Source organism: Anser cygnoides, chromosome Z, assembly GCF_040182565.1.
Source record: "Anser cygnoides isolate HZ-2024a breed goose chromosome Z, Taihu_goose_T2T_genome, whole genome shotgun sequence".
NCBI classification, from domain to species: Eukaryota; Metazoa; Chordata; class Aves; order Anseriformes; family Anatidae; genus Anser; species Anser cygnoides.
In genome coordinates, this window is record NC_089912.1 from 59,854,991 (window position 1) to 59,870,686 (window position 15,696).

The following is a 15,696-nucleotide window of genomic DNA, read 5'->3' on the forward strand; positions in this document are numbered from 1 at the left end:
CCATGGCTGTGACACTGCGGGAGACGGGAGGCAGTCGTCATGCTCCTTCCCAAATCTTGGGGGGGGGAGTTTCTGGTGGCACTCACCATCACGCCTAGCCGACTCCTTGCCGGGCGTATTTTATAACTCCTTTGTTCCACACAAAAAAGGCTGATGGCTATGCTGACATTAACACAAAGCTGCTCGGCACTAAAGTGCTATTGACGCATTTTTAGAATTATTTGCCCTTGCCGTTTTCAGACATTATTTACAGTTTATGTTTTCTGATTTATTAGGCCCTAAAAACCTCTCTCGAATTTCGCATAACAGCCAGCGAGAGCCACACTTCCCATAACCTTTCTTTTTTAAGATGCAAGACTTTAAAGCCCAATATCCTTTGGACGTGCTTTGTGAAACCCTGCAATAATAATTGACAACCTTTATTTTCCTTCTCTGCAAGTCTAGTCAATTTTTTTTTATTTTTTTTGGATGAAATGACTACTGTAGCAAATACCTGAAGCCAGAGAAAAAAAATAAATAATAAAGAAGCAAACTCTAAAGGCCCTGGAGGTCAAGGAGCTTTTGTATAGGGTGCTTCAGGGGGAGTCCTTTAGGGCAACACTTGCTTCCCAGTGAGCCAAATGCAGAAGACGTAGAGCCGTTACTGCTGCTTTGCTGTAATTAAACCATTTGTCCTGCAGATGTTTTCTGCTCCCTTCCCCCAGATAACAAACTTGCTGAGCAAAGCACTCCAGCGGCTCAGCACCATGCCGAAACCCCAGCACAGTACCTGGAGGGGAAGCCAGCTGCGCTGATGCGGATGGTCTCCAGCACGCCGCAAGCTCTCAGCTGCTGCACCGCTCTCTTTGCGTCAAACCTGCAACGATACGAAGGACGGAGAGGAGCACGGTGAGAAGGCAACCCACGTCATCAATCACAACAACGTAAATGGTGAAATCCTTTGCAATGTATCAAATTTTGAGCCCGCCGTTACACACGGTGCGCGTTAGGGAATTCAGTCCTTTATAACCCACTGGTGCATTATGCTGTGAGAAAAAACTTACTATTGCCTCAATCAGCTTGACAGTGACTCTTTAGAGGACATAAATTAGTTTCCAATTTGTGGAAGAAAGCTCTGCTCTCGTCCTTGGTGTAGGGGCTGAAGAAAACCATATATCTGTGGATAGCTTTTGCTATAAGGACAATGAGATATTTCCAGAAAGAAATCCAATTCAACTCTAAAATAAATCTGATATATTAAATTCCATACCAAAACCAAGTAGTTAACAGGTCCCACAGGTTTGGAGACCATTAAGTTTTCCAAGAAGAGTGATTTTGATGTTCTAAACTAGGGGCTTTGGTAGGGGTCGTGAAAATTCAAGATATTTCGGCTCTCAGCTGTCTGCACTCTTCAGCAGGCACCAACCCTCACTGCTGGATCTCATTTCCATCAGCAATTTGTGCTGATGAACTTTGCACTTCCAGCTGATGGAGCTCACAAATACTTGGGCAGCACTCTGGTTCCTGTCACGAACCCACTTTCAGAGCTGTTTATCTTTGCACACAGGTGTCAGCATCTCCCATCCCTTCTCCCTACCTCCACCCATGGCACCAAATGCAGCAAGAGGCCCCAGATCTCCACGTCGAGACATTGGACCTTGGATGGGGTCATTGGAACAAGCTCAGACTCACACGATGCAGATCCCCAGAGCTGCATTGGGTTTCCAGAAGGAAGGTGAGGATCAGAAACGGGGTTGCTTAGGGATTTATCCAGGCAAGGACTGGAAACTTCTAAGGACAGAGGTTGCACGAGCAAGAATTTTTTTTCTAAACCTCCAGTCTCAACCTCTTGTTTCAATTTGTGGCCATTCCCTCCTGTCCTTCCACCACAAACCTGGCACCCTCCTGTAGGTACTGGCAGGCTGCTGTTAGGTGCGTTCATTCTCTTCTCCAGGCTCAATTATCTCATTTTAGAAATAAAATGTAACGTTCCCATTGCTGAAAAATGTTGTGTTTTAGCAAGATAAGAAGGTCTACCTTTTTTCACTGAATAAGGAACATGTAACACCAAGTGCTCTGCATGCTACAAGATACCACTGCAATGCTAGCTCAGTGCAGCGACGCTGATGCTTCATTTCACTAATTCTTCCTGGCACCGTGTATTTTTCAGCACAAGTGCCTATGAAATGCAGAATCCTTCACAGCCATCCCAGTATTTGCCAGATTTTTCCAGGCATGAGTTTTACGTACGAACAGACGGTTTTATTCAAGTCATGCTAAGGATGCAAATTCCTCGAGCTGGTGGCACCAAGAGCAATCATCCCCAGATCACAACATCAATAAAACAATCCATGATGGGTGAGGAGGGAGAAAATCCCCGAGGATAAGATACCTGCACCACTATGTTCTGGCTCATAAATGGGGAAGCAATGACCCAGAACATCCTCCATCATTTCCAGCACATCTTGGCTTCTGCAATGACACTGGCTGCAGACAGTCCCCTGCACGCTGCTCCTCCTGAAAAACTCCTGTCTGTATTTTGGCTTGCCCTTTGTTCCCAAAATCCTGAGCTTGGACAACCCTGACATCAGTCAGATGGGAAGCGTTGCATCGGACCGGGTCACCACTCGGCCACAAACAGTGTTATCCTCCTGGTACTTGCTAACCTGAATGTGTTAGAAGCACAATTGAGTTCATTCAGACAATTTATTGCACCTTGACCACCAGGAGCTTGTACATTTACAAAGGGATACTAACGATATTATCTTGAGCATCGTGTGAAAAAAATGAAAAGTGAAGTTAAAGGCAAAAAAACTGAAGAAGGATGGGCTGAACGTTCAGCTCAGTAGGGAAATGGAGTCTTTGAAGCACCTCCTGGAAAGGTTAAGCCAGTTCTCCTTGCGCAGAGCCTCTACCAAGCTTCTACTGCACAAAGTTGGAAAATATTTCCTTGCCTCGTCTAAAGAAAGTAACTGGAGTAAAACTGGAATCCCTGACAGCTAACACAGTGCTCTCCAGACCCGTTAACTAATCATCTAATGAGTCTGTTAAATGCGAGCCAGTTCCTGAACGTCTTCTAACCATTAATCCTGCTGCTTTTGCTGTTTGCAGGGGGTGAGGAGCCAAGCTGGGGAAGCTTCCTGGGGCCAAGCAGTATCATGACCAAGGGTGAGCGTGCTCACAGGTGCTTCGTCCTCCTTTGCAGGATGCTGTGGGAGCCATGTCTGCACCCCGAGGCGGCACCGTGCTCACCGGGAGCCTTCAGGCTGCATTGCATCAGCTGGAGGGAAATGCCTCCCTGATTACGAGTTAGCTATAACCCCGCTTCCTTAAATGTCAGCACCTGCAGCTTACGGCAGAGCCTTTAAAAGGCATCGCAACGAGATATATGAGGTCCCCGCATACCAACGGCCAGGCTTTGCTGCAGTTACAGGGAACAAAATCGGGTACAAATACATTATCTAAGAGGTCAAGCAGGGCTAACAGCTAGCTGCTCGCAGCATTCACAGCTTGCAATGCACCTCTGAACTACAGAGAAAGATCAAGACCAGCTTTTTGCTTCAGCTGTTCGCTCACCTGGAAACCTGCCTGGAGTTGATGCAAGTCATGTTTTTTACTTTTGCCACTTTTATTTTGGAAGCACCGAGACATTTCTGTTCACTTTACAAACCAGTTTGCAAGCACACTGCTCATCCCCGCATTTTTATTTCTTTCCCTACTACTTCTCACTGCTTACTACTGTAACTATTTAAATCAAGGCGATTCAAAGATGAAATTGCATCGAAGACCCTATTATTGCAAAGCGAGGATGTGCTACAGCATACCCAATATCTGCAGAGCATGTCAATGAATTACTAGGATCTGTTTTAGCCTCCATTACAGGGGCAGGAGGAACACACAATGCTTGATGAAATCCAAGAGGAGAGATTCCAGCAAACCGCTGGGACCTTCCGGTTATGGAACCAAATTACGAGGGGCAATCTCTTTAGGAAAAGAGAGCCCAAAGCACTCTCGGTGCTACACAGCTGAGCACGTTTGCCCATCCGAAAGCCCACTCACTTGAACGGGAGCTTCTCGTCGTTCGGCTTGATGCAGCGCACGTAGTGCGGGGTGGTGGCGTTCAGAGTCTCCATGAGCAAGTGCAGCGAGTTGCGGAACTGAAAAACAAAACCACGCACTTTTAGGAGGGATGAAGGCGCTGCAAAAGCTTTTTCTCAAACCAGAACCTCCCTATTCTTGATTTATGAGCACTGTGATACCTTGGGATACAAGTCCAGTGAATCCCAGAGCAGCCTCCTCCTTAAGTAATGTCTCAGCTCCTTATAATCAAGACAATTCAAATCTGCTTTACCAGAGACACTGCTGGAAGGTATACAAAATACAGCAGCCAAATGGATCCATCCTACAATATGGGTCACAGGAAAGTCTCCTCACTTTCCCCCCACAACAGCTTCTTACTTATCCCTGCTTCAAACTGAAGAAATGAGATCTTAACCATAGAAAATACCTGGGTTCAGCTGCCCTGTTCCCCTGCCCTTGGTTTCCATTTCATCAGTCACTTTGGATCCCCGTAACTGGAAGCTACTCACCTGTTACTCCACTGCGGGTACAATAAAAACCTTTAAGCCACGCAACCACCTCTTTGCTTCTTGCACAGTGAACCAAAACCTCTCTAACTACTTTTATTCCTCCTTTTAAGCGTGCCTGATATCAGACAATTTGCAACCCAAACCTCAAGAGGGTATGGTTAAATCACACAGATGATTTGGGAGAGCTTCTGGTTTTCGTGACAAGGCTGTTCCACCAGCCACAGTCACCTTTATGCCATTTTTCTTTGTTTTTACCAGTATTGAGAGGCATCGCAGAGCACTCGACCAGCCCGCTCACATTACCTGGTGCCCCACCGTCTTCTTGTGCTCCTTATTGGCAGCTTTGATCACTGGCCTGGCCGAACGGACGTTGATTTTGGACGTCCCCTTCCCCAAGGAGGTGGCGGACGCAGCATCCTTCTCATCTTGGAACAAGTCTGCTACCATCTGATACTGAAAGGCAAGACAAGGACTGAGCACCCGTGGCACCGCTCTTTGCTGAACGAACCCACCTAAGATGCGTTCTTTGCTTGGGTTTTTTCCTTCTTAAAGCAGAAAGGGAAGAAAAAGCAACAAAGTGAAAGCGATTCTTGAATTTCAAGACTCAAAATATCTCCTCAGTGCACGGCTGTGAGCCCCATTGATCCCTAGCGAAAAGGACATTGATGCAAAGCGAAAGGGACAGATCCTTCCTTCCCAACTGGCAGAGTCAAAACTGCTGGTGCCTATTCATAATTGCAGAGGACTGAAATATATCCTAACAGCACGCCCGTATGCTTTCGATCAGCATTCAAATCATTTTCCTTAATGCAAAGGACATCACCTCTCAACAGTTCTGGCTGGCCAGTGCCAGCAAAACCAATTAGCTGCTTTAGAAAGTCCTTTCTACCATCTTGTTGACTGCGCTAATTGCATTCCTAATTAGCGGGATGCAATTCCACCTTGGTGGGAGCTCCTCATCAGCGATGCACTTGCTGACAGGGAGGTGTTGACGCCCTTGACAAGCGAAACGGACTGTACTCCCCCTTGCCTGCACATCACCTTAGTGGGAATACAAAGAGGAATACAGGGGGAAAAAAAATCAGACAAACCCCCGTCACCCACCCCTATTCCTGCAGCACCACATCAGGCTCGGCACTGGCTAAATGATTTGTCACGCGGCATCAATTATTGCTGCAGGTTACCTGGAGTTTCCAAGAAGCCCTAATATTGCACAGCATTTACCCTGGGAAAGCTGTAAGCTTCCTGAGCACACAGAGCTTTTGATTTGGGCATTGTTAAAGCCCGGTTTCAGCGTTAGGAGACTTGCAACTGCCCCCGTGGACGAGAAAATTGCACATCTTGCCATCCTCATATGAATTCATCGCTGAGACACCGGGCAAGCCACTGACAACACTCAATTTCCAATTCTCATTTCCCATTTCTCTTATTCTGACCGGAACCAACTCCTGCTTAAGATGCTCCTAAAAATAATACCTGTCCCCTTCCCCCCCCAACCTGCATTTTATTTAGGGTCTGCTCCCAGCACCAACAGGGCTTTGGGAAAGAGGAGCCATCTGGACTGCAGTCGCTGCTCACACCAAACCCCAGGTGCCAAAAAGCACTGGAGCAGGAAATTGGGTGTTCGGGGTCATTCGATACGTCTCTGTTGGCAGAGATGCAATGAGATGTTGAGTAGCCCACAGTCCTCAGGAGATGAAAACTACGCGGCACAAACTCTTGTAGTACAGGAGCGGCAGCGAGCGTGATCATCGAGACGTGTAAAGTTGTTAATATTACATATTGGCAGCAGTGTAAAATAGCTCTGTCAGCAGCTGGACTGCCTCAGAGCTGGCTTTAGATTTCAAGCTTCTTACATGAACAATGAATATGCAAAAAATGGGGTTAAAGTCATCAGAAGTTACAGGGCGAAATATAATGGGTGGCAGCCGTGTGCGGGCAGGAGGCGGTGGGGTCAGCAAGCCCCATCCATCCAGCACCAAAAAGCTCTGAGCGAGAGTTCAATGGGATTTACGCTGCCCCCGAACTGCTTATTGCTGATTTTTGCCCTTGGTGTTCAGTAAGTTCAGAAAGGATTTTTTTCTGATGCACCAACGGGGCACTGACACCAGGGCGGAGGAGAGCAGAGGACCACGCACATCCTCACGGGGCTACAAATATAGCCCCAGCATCCCCTTTTTCCCTCCCCCATTGGTCTGCTTTTTTTGCTGCTGGTCTTTCAGCTGTCCCCAGGCACTTTCACATACTCAGCACGCTGCTGCGCAGCAGATGAATGCAAATCCCAAGCTCTCCCTGGGAAAAGCAGCAGTGCCAACAGCTTCAGCCGAGACCGCTGCCCCGACGGGCTGCACTTACCTTGCTGGCTTTCAGGATGTTGATCTGCTCCTCGTACACCGTGTCCCTGTTTTTCTCCAGAAATCCCTCGCACTGGTACTCCACCTAGCACGGGACAAAGGGAAAAGCCCAGAGGTCACATTCTGCCCACCCAAAAGCCGACAGCGCAGCTACAAGGCGCTCTGCCCGCGGCCCACCTGAAAAACCCGAGGGCAAGGGAACAGACAGAACCTGAAGGTTGCTTTTTATTAAAGAAAGTGAATCTGAATGAAAGCAAAATCCTCTGCGCAAACACAGACTGCTTTAAGTCATTAAATTGCTCTGGGTGCAGCTGCGCTTCCACTCAAGCCAGCGGTAGAAATGCAAGGATTATCTGTCCCTCAACAGGACGTTTCGTTTAAAAGGCTCCTTGCAAGTCAATCAATGAACCTGAAAAGATCTCCTAGCTGTGTCTCCTGTAGGTCTCTTGGTTTTCAGATTGCGGAAGGTTGGGGAACACAAAGAGTTTTGAGAAGAAAGAGGGAAACTTTTGTTTCTTTTTTCTTTTTAAACATTTTAAGTCAGCTGAAATAACTTATCACAAAGCTGACAGGCAACACCTGCAAAGAAATATCGGTTTTGAAGTGTATGTGTGCAAAATCATATGTCTAAGGAAAGGAAAACATCAGCCTTCACCATGAAAAGTGCCTCTTGCATCCCAGGCATGCCGGGTTACAGAGAAGCTCCTGCAAGGGATTGCAGCACCTGCACATCACGTGGCTCCTCTGGCACATCCCCAGGCTGCTCCTTCATTTCCCTTTCAAACAAAGGTGTGTTTGGATAACTACAAGCTTCCAGGAGTCTTATTTGAGTGGCTCGCCACGTCAGGTTTTCAATATAACTGGAGCCCATGGATGAGACCCTAAAGCTTCAGCCCCTGGGATCTGGAGATGCACAAGGAGCATCTTCTCCTCCAAACAGTGGGACCTGCCACATGGTCAGCTCTTGCGCTCCTCCCCACCACCCTTCGCCTCTGCTCAAAGCTCCTGCTCTTCAAAAATAACTCCCCATGCCAATATATTTGCAGTGAAGCTGCCCTAACAGAAACTCATTTCACTACAGCTTTCAGAAAGGGGATTTTCCTCTCCTCGAGAAAGCGCGGCTGTTAAAAGCTTAGTGAGAGAGTTCAGAGGCTGAAGTCCTCCGAGCTGATCCGGATCAGAAGCAAGGTTACCAGCAACTGGGCATCCCTATCACCAAAAAGCATCTCGCTGGTTCTATAATTGTCTTCTTTCCAGGCGTGCATTTCGTATTCTGCACCCCAGCACACGTGGTTACCTTATCCGCGAAGTGCAGGACGATGAAGGAGATGTTGGACATGCGGGGCTTCTGGAAGTGCTGGCTGCCCCCGTGCCGGTCGTAGAGCTTCTGCGCCCAGTTCTGGTCGGTGCCTTTGGGAACCTGAACGGGGATAGAAGGACCAAGATCCTTGACACAAAGCCAAAAGTTACGGGGGGCTTCATCCCATCCCTCCTGCCCACCTGGAAGGGGCTGGCGTCCCCCCGCATCACTGCAAGAGGAGCACTCACACATACCATTTTTAATAAAAAAAAGTCTGACCGCATTATTCATGTTAGAAAAAGCTGTCGGAAGAGAAGAGTTAGGCGATATTTAAAATGGGATAGGACAAAGCTGATAAAACCCAGAACAATCGTGCAGAGTCAGGAAAAGCTCTGATCATCCGTCAGATCTTTGCGGGGACCTTTGTAGGAAAAGTGACAAAGGAAATAGGGGCAGCAAGCAAGAAGAAGGACAACTCGAGGCAGATGATGAATATTCCCTTATGCTTTTCCGAAGCAGCCTTTTACAGCAACAACCCCAAATCTGCCAGAAGGGGACACAGGGACAAGCTGCTCCTGCCTAATCCATCGGCGAGAAATGGGATCCCAGAACTATTTTCATGTTTTACAGTTTTAAGCGTAGCCAATTCTGAAGACACAGTAACGTAGAGATTACACATAAATATTACAAAGTACTTATTTATGCAATTACGCACGTTTTATTGATGCAAGATTGATGTGCATATTTAAACTACGGAGCTATATAAATGCAGATTTTTTATTTATTTATCTTTAACATATTTATATGCATTATAACTGATGTGAACACCCTCTCTGGAGTATTTATTAGGCTCTCTGGGACCAAGCCATGGGTGGAGCGCAGGAATATTGCAGACACCTGAGCTGCCTGGCTCTGTGGAAAGCAGATTTACCTTGCTCCAGCTCTCTTCCAGGCCAGCCACTTTGCTGAGAAACCTGCTTATCTCAGAGCCAAACTTCAAAAGCTTCGCTCCTGCCTCCTGGAAAGAGGGTTTCATTGCATCCACGCCGCTCCCTGCGCACCGTTGTGCAGCCTGGGTATTTTTAGCTGCCTGAGAAGCACCTGATAGGGGCCGAATCCTGGCCAGCATCACCTCCCGTCCTCATACACCATCCTCCGAGCTGCCAGGAGCTGTTGCAACCCACCTCAAACCTAGTCACTGAAGCCAGGGGCAGTGCCTAGGCTCGAGCCTGACCCCTTAGTTTCAGAGGCATCCTATGGTTAAGAACCTACCCTGACCACGAGGCTGCTGAGGAGGTGTTTGGAGCTACATAGACTGCAGGGTGAAATTCCCCCTGCTACCACCTCCAGCAGGAGGACCAGATAAGCAATGGAGGTCCATTAAAACAATATTTAAGTCACACTCTTAAAACAGAGTAGGAGCTAATTAAATTTTTGTTTTTCTCTTTATCGCTTCTACATATGTTAAATCCTGGAAAGAGCCTTCCTCTGTGCTCCGGAGTCACATATATCTGCTCGTGGAGCAGAAATCCCCTCAGATGAAACCGACCGGTAGGGGAAGGCGACGTGCTGGTTTCTGATGTTCAAGAACCTAACGAGGCAAGACAAGGAAAACGCATTTGCTCAGATCCCCGAGTTCACAACAGCGCGGAGAGGCAAGCAGGGTTGAAAGCTGGTCCGTTGGAAGCAGCCTTCAGTGCTTCTACCACTTGACAGAAGGACACGGGGAAGGTTAAAGATCATCTTTTGAACGGCATTAGAAGACGCATTTCGCACATCAACAGCGTAATGCGATGGCAACGTGCCACAAAACACAAAAAGGGAGCCACAAGAGAGTTTGAGAACACGCGGGAGCTCGTGGCTTTGGTTAGACACGTCCTCCTCTAGCAGCCTCAGGGTCACACCGCAGCTCAGCAGAAAGAATTTCACCGAGATTCATAATGAATACTTGGATGCAGACGTCAGGATTGACACGTCAACCTTCCCCACCAGCCTGTTGTTGATTAAACCCCTTTAAATGCACGTCCTGCTAACAGAATTTTTATCCGCATTTTTTTCCACTCCCACTCCCATCCCAACAGGATAAATAAAAGCAAGAAAGTAGGGAGGCAGCAGGGCACCTTCCAGAGAAACCTGGCTACCCACAGCAACTCCAAACAGCACTTGGATGACTCTTGGGAAGCGTATGGAAGATGCATAGCACTCACAGCAAGGGGTTTCTTAGCTTGAAAAGCAAGAAACCTCATCCAGCTTTGATGCAGAGACCCTGCTGCATTTCTTAGTGAATTTTCTATTTCCTCCGAGGATAAGTTAAGTCTCTTGAAAATCAGCCCGGACCGGCTCCTCCTCTCCAGCGCTCTGAAGTCACTCTTCACATGATCCCTCCAACCTCAAAGCCTTCAAAGTCTTCCTGGGGAGTCCGCCGTCCTCTCCAAAGTCAGCACAGTGAGGACAACCAGACACTAAAGCTGTCCCAGATATCCACAGCAAGTCTTCTGCATGCCTTCCCAGCTCCCCAGGACTGGATTTTCAGAAGACAGTTTCCCTTTCTTAACCCTTCCTTAATTACCATTTCTTCTGATGGGCTCTGTGTCGGTCTCCTTGCTCTCACAGCCCACCAGTTTGTGTAACCCCACTGTTGTTCCCATCGTGTTGTTGTGTTTCTGTTCATGGGACGTGACTCTCGCTGTTCCTCTGGCACCATTTCATGCCGAAGTAAAACCAAGAGGTCCTAAAAGCACCAGATCCAGGCAGGTGACTCTCCAGTGCAGGAAGATGGCAAAAGACTCTTTGAGGACTCCAAAGTCACTTAACAGAGGATAAAATGTCCCAGTTCCATGGAGAAATAAGGCTTCCTGGGCAGACCATGGACATAACCGCCCGGGGAGGTTTAGGTTGGATATTAGGAAGAACTTCTTTACCGAAAGGGTTGTGAGGCATTGCAATGGGCTGCCCAGGGAAGTGGTTGAGTCACCATCCCTGGAGGTCTTTAAAAGACGTTTAGATGTTGAGCTTAGTGAGATGGTTTAGCGGAGGACTTGTTAGTGTTAGGGCAGAGGTTGGACTAGGTGATCTTGGAGGTCTCTTCCAACCTAGATGATTCTGTGATAACTAGAGGTTGGACCAAATGATCTCCAGATGCCACCTCCAAAATCAGTAATTCTACAGCAGCTTCCAACTCATAAGACCACAAAGTTGTTTAAAAAAAAAAAAAAAGTAAACCCTACATATCTTAAAGCCCTCTGTTTTTACAGAGCCAGAGGGTTTTATCGTTTCCTTTCATGCGATAGGTTGAGTCCTTATAGCTCCAATTGTGACTCGAGAGCCCTCTCTTTCGTTGCTGATTGCCATTTCTATCCTGCCTGGGTCCCTTCTTCTCTAGATGGTGACAAGACTCTCATTACACACCAAGGGTCTACGACCTTCGTTAGCTGAACTACTTCAGCACATAGCCAGCCACCCCCCCCCAACCTCACATTAAAAATAAATTTAAAAAAATCCATACTGCGAAGCGAGGACTCTATCGACAAACCCTCCGCCTTTTGCGCTAATGCTTCATTATGTTATCAGGACCCCCTCGATGCCATTTCGGTCCCGGAGTACATTTACAGGCTGCAGTACATGCTTAACGAGGTGACTTGCAATTACCCTAATTGTAGCGCTGCCCCGGTCTCTCCGCGGGGCTGTGGCAGAAGCTGCCGGGCTCCTTCGCGACTGCACGGCGAGCCCACGGAAAGGTGGAGCGGTACCGCAGGGGTGAAGGTTTCCATCCATAAACCCGTGCTTTCAGTTGACAGCTTGATGAAATTTTTATAAAGCTGGAGAAGGTTTGAGGGTTATTATAAAAGAGCCGATTAGAGGGCCCGTAATAAGTGCCTGTGACTAATCGCAGCATAACCCAGTGACAGGTAAATACCAAGATAATTGGAATTTGATGTTGACGGTGAGGAAGGGGGAGTGTAGATGATGTGTTTCACATTTTTTTTGGTCAAAAAGGCACATATGAAAAAAGCGCTAGGCAGATTTTGCAGCGAAGTTGCCCGTGTTACTGCCGTTGCATAGAAATTGCTGCAACATCACAAGCAACCAGTGCTTCAGAGAGGAGCAAAGGGCGTTATCAACCCATATGGCGCGAGGAAAACTTTCCTTACGGTCCTCAAAATGCCCAAGAGCTGCTAGAGCCTGAATCATTTAACAGGCTTAATAGCACAAAATGAAATGCCACTGAGTATCAAGTATATCTGACCTCCTTCTTAGCCAGCACTGGCTAGGAGGCTCTTTTAAGGGTTTCACCTGCACAAAGGCAGTCATCATCCCTTTCCCACCAAGCTATCCTCGGCATTCAGAAGGCTTATTGCACAGCTGAATCTAACTTAACCTCTAGCTATTGCACGCCGCTTTGTCTTGTGCCAAATTGTCTGAACCCCTCTCTGAAACTCACAAAGGCAGACAGACTACACAAGTACCAACCGAAAATTGGTGAAGAAAGAGCTAAACAAGAAGCCTATGCCGTAGGACTCCTACAGGTCATCCCAGCTCCTGTTTCTCTACCTCAAAGGAGCACAGAGGACATGCAATTTCAGTCTTCTACAAAACAGACGCAAAACCCAGGCTTGTCTGAAGTCAGACGGAGCTTGGCATCACCTTCAGCAAGTCCCTGGTATGTGGCTGATGTCCCTCGATGCCGCATGGTTAACCAAAGAGGAGACCCTCCCAGGTGCACTTTGCCCATACACCAAGTGCCACAGAACCACAAATTCCAGAGTCTGAAGTCTAAATACAATTGCCTTTACCCAAATAGCTATCGCAAGAAAACTCGATTTTCCCTTGGGACAAGAAAAATGTTGAGGCAGGGAGGAACTCCAGCTCCTGAACAACACTGAGGGAATAAAGAGTTGCAAGCGAGGGCTGTCCCTGGGCCAGGAGCACAAGCCCTAGCATCACACGGTGAGATCAGGCACCCAGGTTAATTGCAAGCTTCTGCCAAGGAGGATCCAAATTGCGCTAAAGCAAAGCAAATGCCAACAGCCTACTTAAGCCATTAGTGCTAGAAGATGTTCACACATTGTAAGATACCACAGGTAAAGCCCTTCTTTAATAACATCTTATAAAAACAAAGGGGATTCGTCCTCTCTACCTTGCACTCTTCATCCAGTAGGTCCAGGATCCCAAGCTTTGCCTCTATAAGGTCTATGCAAGGCTGGTTATCGTAGAAGTCGATGAGAGTCCAAGGGATTCCCTCCTTCATGTACTCCTCCTGTTCCAGCTTGAACACGTGCTGGGGTTGGACAAACCACACAGTTAGTGACCGCGACGCCAGCCCCTTCCAGTGCCAGCCCCTTCCCCCTTTCCTCATTTGTCCCCACCCGAGTAGAGCTTTCCTTCAGTGCTTTAAGTCATAGAAACTTCAGGTTCCTTAACATACACCTTCATACAGGCTTTGCCACTTGCAAGGAAAACACAAGTATTATGCTAGGAAATCATGAGGCAGGAAGAAAAAAGCAGTTTTTCACTTGAAAACTACTGAAGCCATCAGGTGAAAGCCACATACTGGAATGGCAGTGAAATATAGCTGCTGGGCTTCAAAAAATCGCTCTCTCCTGGTGCTCCACTGATGAAACCAGTGACCTGCAGCAGATTCACAAGCTGGGACCAAGCCAGGGCTGAGCACTTGTGCCCTGATGTGTGAGCAGAGTTTCCCAAAATGTACCCATCGTCCTGGAGAAGATATCAGCATCGGTATCTGACCGACTCAGGAACATTTCCACTGCAGATTATTTAAAAAAAAAAAAAAATCAAATCTTTGCATGGCTTATATATCTCAGACCTCTGCCCAAGCAGATAATTTGTCTTTGGCTATTTCTGAGATACTCTAAGGACCTTAAAAAAAAAAAAAAAAAAAGATTTTTCAAACGCATTTTTTTTCTTCAAAGATAGCTTTGTAAAATCTCTTCAAACGTATCATCTCCGAGTTTGAATTTATAAGCTTCAGAAGTGATAGTTGGACATACTAAGAAAGATATGAATAGTGCAAATACAATCCATAATTTACTTCTCATTTTTAGAAGCAGTGATCTGAGGCATTAGATATCTCAAAAATGTTCGTGTCTGTGCATATGATACGGGTCCAAAGTGCCAAACTAACCCCCATAGCTGCTCAAACTTAACAAGTTTTGCCTCATATCCTGAAAATAGCAGTAATTTTTTTCCCTGCTTACAGCGAAAGCAGAAGATGACCCATTAATGGATTCATTTTCAGTGCAGGTAGGTGCTTGTATCTAATAAAACAGAAGAATCTCTCTTTTTTTTTTTTTTGTCACATGAAAAATGGGAAGTGTGTCCAGTCCTGCCATTTAACACAGAGTTTTAGTTGCAGCCGTTTAAAAGACACTTCATAGGAAGGTTTCCACTGGAAATCCAGACTCAGCACAAGACCGAAAAAGTTTAGCACGGGTGAGGACTGAAACTGTGCAAAAAAAAAGTAAAATAAGGGGGGAAAGCACAAACTTTCTACCTATTCAGAAACATCAATGGGGCTCTGCAAAAGCCTGCTACCAGTATCCATCCTATAAATCAACCAAGCATCATTTTCAACTTGATCTGAATATTTAGTGCAATTACTCAGCATAATCATTGCCCAGGAGATGGTACCGCAGGGACCACATGCATGCTGGCCACGGGTTCTGGTCAGGCTGCAGATAAGTGCCATTAAGCGGAAGCCAGCCGTGCCTTGATTAATTTTCTGCTAAGTTCTGTGGAAGGTTTCCAAGCCGGCCTTACCGAGTTGAACTGCTGCTGGAGCTTCTCGTTGGCGTAGTTGATACAGAACTGTTCGAAGCTATTCACTTCAAAAGTTTCAAACCTGCAAAGCAACGAATAAATCAGCAGTAAGCGTTGCTTCATCTGAAAATCTACTTTACTCTGCAGGAGCATCATCTGTGTGACAGGGAAGGCCAGTTATCCACCCGTCTCTTCGCGTTGCTCGCATCCCAGATCTACATTTTAGCCCTCGTTCCCCAAAACATCGCCACAACTCAAGGGATTCAAGAGGTCTAAGCGTGTATCAGGTATTTGGTACAACTGTAGCTTCCTGCCCATCAGGCGGTAGTACTGAAGGAGATAAGAAATCTAACAGCATCGATTGGGAAGAATATTATTAAATATTAAGTCCAAATATATTTCCTGCAAAAGCGACGGAGAAAGAGTAGCTGCTATTTTAAGAAACCCACGACGTTATTTTCCGTGTAATTCGACAGAGCACATGAGATATTAAACTCATAATTATAGCCTCTGCGTTGCAGCCCTGGTGGCACAAACGCTGGGTACGTGTGAGCAAGAGACCCCTCGAAGGCAGACCTGGAGCTTCCAGCTCCAACTCCAACACGTTCCTCATAGGGGCAGCTTGGGGGAGCTGGGCTTGCTCTTATAAAAGGGCATTTTTCAGCTACCACGGGGAATTATGTTATTTCTAAGG

The 15,696-nt window shown here is 46.9% G+C and overlaps 1 protein-coding gene across 8 annotated transcripts in view; it reads right to left on the reverse strand.

Annotated features, from left to right (window-relative positions):
• The window catches only part of MYO5B (myosin VB), a 106,223-nt gene that overhangs the window by 45,022 nt on the left and 45,505 nt on the right, over nucleotides 1–15,696 (reverse strand). For all 8 annotated transcript variants that reach the window (XM_066989135.1, XM_066989141.1, XM_066989138.1 and 5 more), the window contains 7 exons: nucleotides 15,003–15,084; nucleotides 13,360–13,500; nucleotides 8,220–8,342; nucleotides 6,924–7,007; nucleotides 4,872–5,021; nucleotides 4,039–4,136; nucleotides 770–856 (listed from right to left, as the gene is read on the reverse strand). In XM_066989135.1, the coding sequence (XP_066845236.1) occupies nucleotides 770–856; nucleotides 4,039–4,136; nucleotides 4,872–5,021; nucleotides 6,924–7,007; nucleotides 8,220–8,342; nucleotides 13,360–13,500; nucleotides 15,003–15,084 (765 nt within the window). The remainder of the gene's footprint in view (nucleotides 1–769; nucleotides 857–4,038; nucleotides 4,137–4,871; nucleotides 5,022–6,923; nucleotides 7,008–8,219; nucleotides 8,343–13,359; nucleotides 13,501–15,002; nucleotides 15,085–15,696) is intronic.